General features: G+C 36.3%; 1 protein-coding gene across 1 annotated transcript; it reads left to right on the top strand.

Moving 5' to 3' along the window:
- The first annotated feature begins 835 nt into the window (after nucleotides 1-835).
- Nucleotides 836-1,988, top strand: LOC131066552 (histone H2A). Its single transcript, XM_058001340.2, has 2 exons — nucleotides 836-1,078; nucleotides 1,178-1,988. The coding sequence occupies exons 1-2, from the start codon at nucleotides 887-889 to the stop codon at nucleotides 1,406-1,408; spliced, it is 423 nt and encodes a 140-aa protein (XP_057857323.2). The 5' UTR covers nucleotides 836-886; the 3' UTR covers nucleotides 1,409-1,988.
- Nucleotides 1,989-2,284: the final 296 nt, after the last annotated feature.

Genomic DNA, 2,284 nt, shown 5'->3' with positions numbered 1-2,284 from the left:
TTAAATCAAAATTTAATCAACATTCTCGGGTTAGTGGTAAGATGCCTTTTGTCTTTTGAGTAACGTTTAGTAGGGTTTGATTATCCTTGTTTGAAATGTTGCATTGGATCTATTTGATAGGTTTAAACCCTTGTGTTTTCATATCTATCTATTAATCGATGAATATTTTGGTGTAAGTAAGTTAGTTAATCATATTTGACTAAGCATAATATTAAGGATGATTCATAGTAATATTTGATAGGATTGTTTATGTGTCGACTTTGTGATTAGTAGAGAAGCTACATAATCTTAGTGGTGGCGATACAAGAGATATTGGTGGCAATTCAAAGAGCTTAATTATAGCATTAAGTCTCTCATACTTTTGTATAAATGGAGGAGCTCTCTTGAAGCATAAAGCATTCCATCTGATTTTGTCACATCTCATCTTTTCGTTCCCATAACCATTTGTCATTTTGCTTATTGTTCTTATTGTTCTTTGTTTTTCATCGAGAGAAGGAAATAATTCATTATTGTGAGGGAATACACAACATTATTTATAAGACCACCCACTTTAAAACAAGAATACCTCCATATGACCGCAGCCATAATGTTTGGGGGTACTTCTAGTTTGAACTTAGCGCAGCATCTAGTCCTCGTGTCATTTTCTCCACATTCGACGTTAACACGTGGTGCTCTTCGATTCGTTTCTATATGCATCCTTGTATCGATCTTAAACGAGCTTCGCCCGTCCGATATTATCACAATCAACGGCTGAGGTTTACAGCATAGCTTCGTGTTTTACGTAATCACTATAAATGAAAGCCAACTCATCTGGTACAAAAATTCGCATTAGTATTCAAGTTTTCTGGTCGTCTCTCTTTGTGTAAGGAGGAGGAAGAAATCAAGTATGGAATCATCAAAGAAGGGAGGAAGGAAAGGAGGCGCTAAGAAGAAGGGGGTTTCAAGAACCCTGCGAGCCGGTCTGCAGTTTCCTGTCAGTCGAATTGGAAGATATTTAAAGAAGGGCAGATATGCAAAGCGGGTTGGCTCTGGTGCCCCTGTTTACATGGCTGCCGTCATGGAGTATCTCGCGGCTGAGGTATTTACACGGCTTTCATTTCTGCTTCAAATCATTTCTGTAGGTATCGCAAGGTTTTATTTCAAATTTTTCGCATTTATTTGTGTTATTTTTGTGCAGGTTTTGGAATTGGCCGGAAATGCGGCAAGGGACAACAAGAAGAACAGGATCATTCCGCGGCATGTTCTGTTGGCGGTGAGGAACGATGAGGAGCTGGGAAAGCTTTTGAGTGGCGTGACCATTGCACATGGCGGTGTTCTGCCTAATATTCACCAGGTATTGCTTCCAAAGAAGACCGCTGAAAAGGCTGCTTCTTCGGAGCCCAAATCGCCGAAATCGCCCAAAAAGTGAGATCGGTTTCGGATTTTCAATCTCTTCTGCGAAATTTTTGGTGTTTGTGAACACCACCGAGTTTTGGATTTCATTAACCGCTTTAAGGCTTGGGGTTTTAACTCATTGTATTTGCAGTCTATTACTGGTTTGTTTTGATGGCCGCTCGTATAGGTTTAGGACATTTTGTACATATGGAAGATGAAGGAAAGTTTTCTTTTGGCTGGTTGGATTGGAAATGGGGGATCTTTAGGGTGGTCTAGTGAATTGGTGGTTCCAATTGCACCTTTAGTTTGGACTGCACTGTAAAAATGTATGAGCATGGAATTTAAAACATTAGTATTTTTATAATTTTTGAGATTGCTCACGATGAAAGAAAAATTACTGGAAGGGGTATTGTTGTTCCAAGTCAATGACATGGAAGCGAATGGGAGAAGAATGATATACTGCGAATGACTCGAGAAAAATCAGTATTTGGGCACTTCAGATTGTGTTTTCCAAAGCTTTATTAAAGAAGTTCAAATTGCATACAATTCTGTTTAAAGCCTTTTACATAGCAAGTCTTTTGACTATGAGTAAGTTTATTGTTGATATTGTTAAATGTGTTTGTCTATAATTATTTTCAAGGTCATATTCACATTGAGCAACTTTTAAATTTTTTATTTTTATTTTTATTTCATGAGAATAGATTTAATAAAAAAGGTATACTAAAATATGTTATAAGTGTGTTGCTTTGCTTTGACATCATAAGATTTGTTGCTCTCTACGTTAAAAGAATAGAGTATTTAAGCTTTAACAAATTATAGTTTTTTTTAAAAAAAAGCATTGTTGTCTTTTCTAACACAATAATTAAATATTGACCACAATTATTGAATATTTTTTTTCTCTAAATCTTTT

The sequence above is a fragment of the Cryptomeria japonica genome, chromosome 5, assembly GCF_030272615.1.
Source record: "Cryptomeria japonica chromosome 5, Sugi_1.0, whole genome shotgun sequence".
Classification (NCBI taxonomy): domain Eukaryota; kingdom Viridiplantae; phylum Streptophyta; class Pinopsida; order Cupressales; family Cupressaceae; genus Cryptomeria; species Cryptomeria japonica.
Note: the sequence above shows the minus strand (reverse complement) of the source record. Positions and strands in the feature narration are given on the sequence as shown.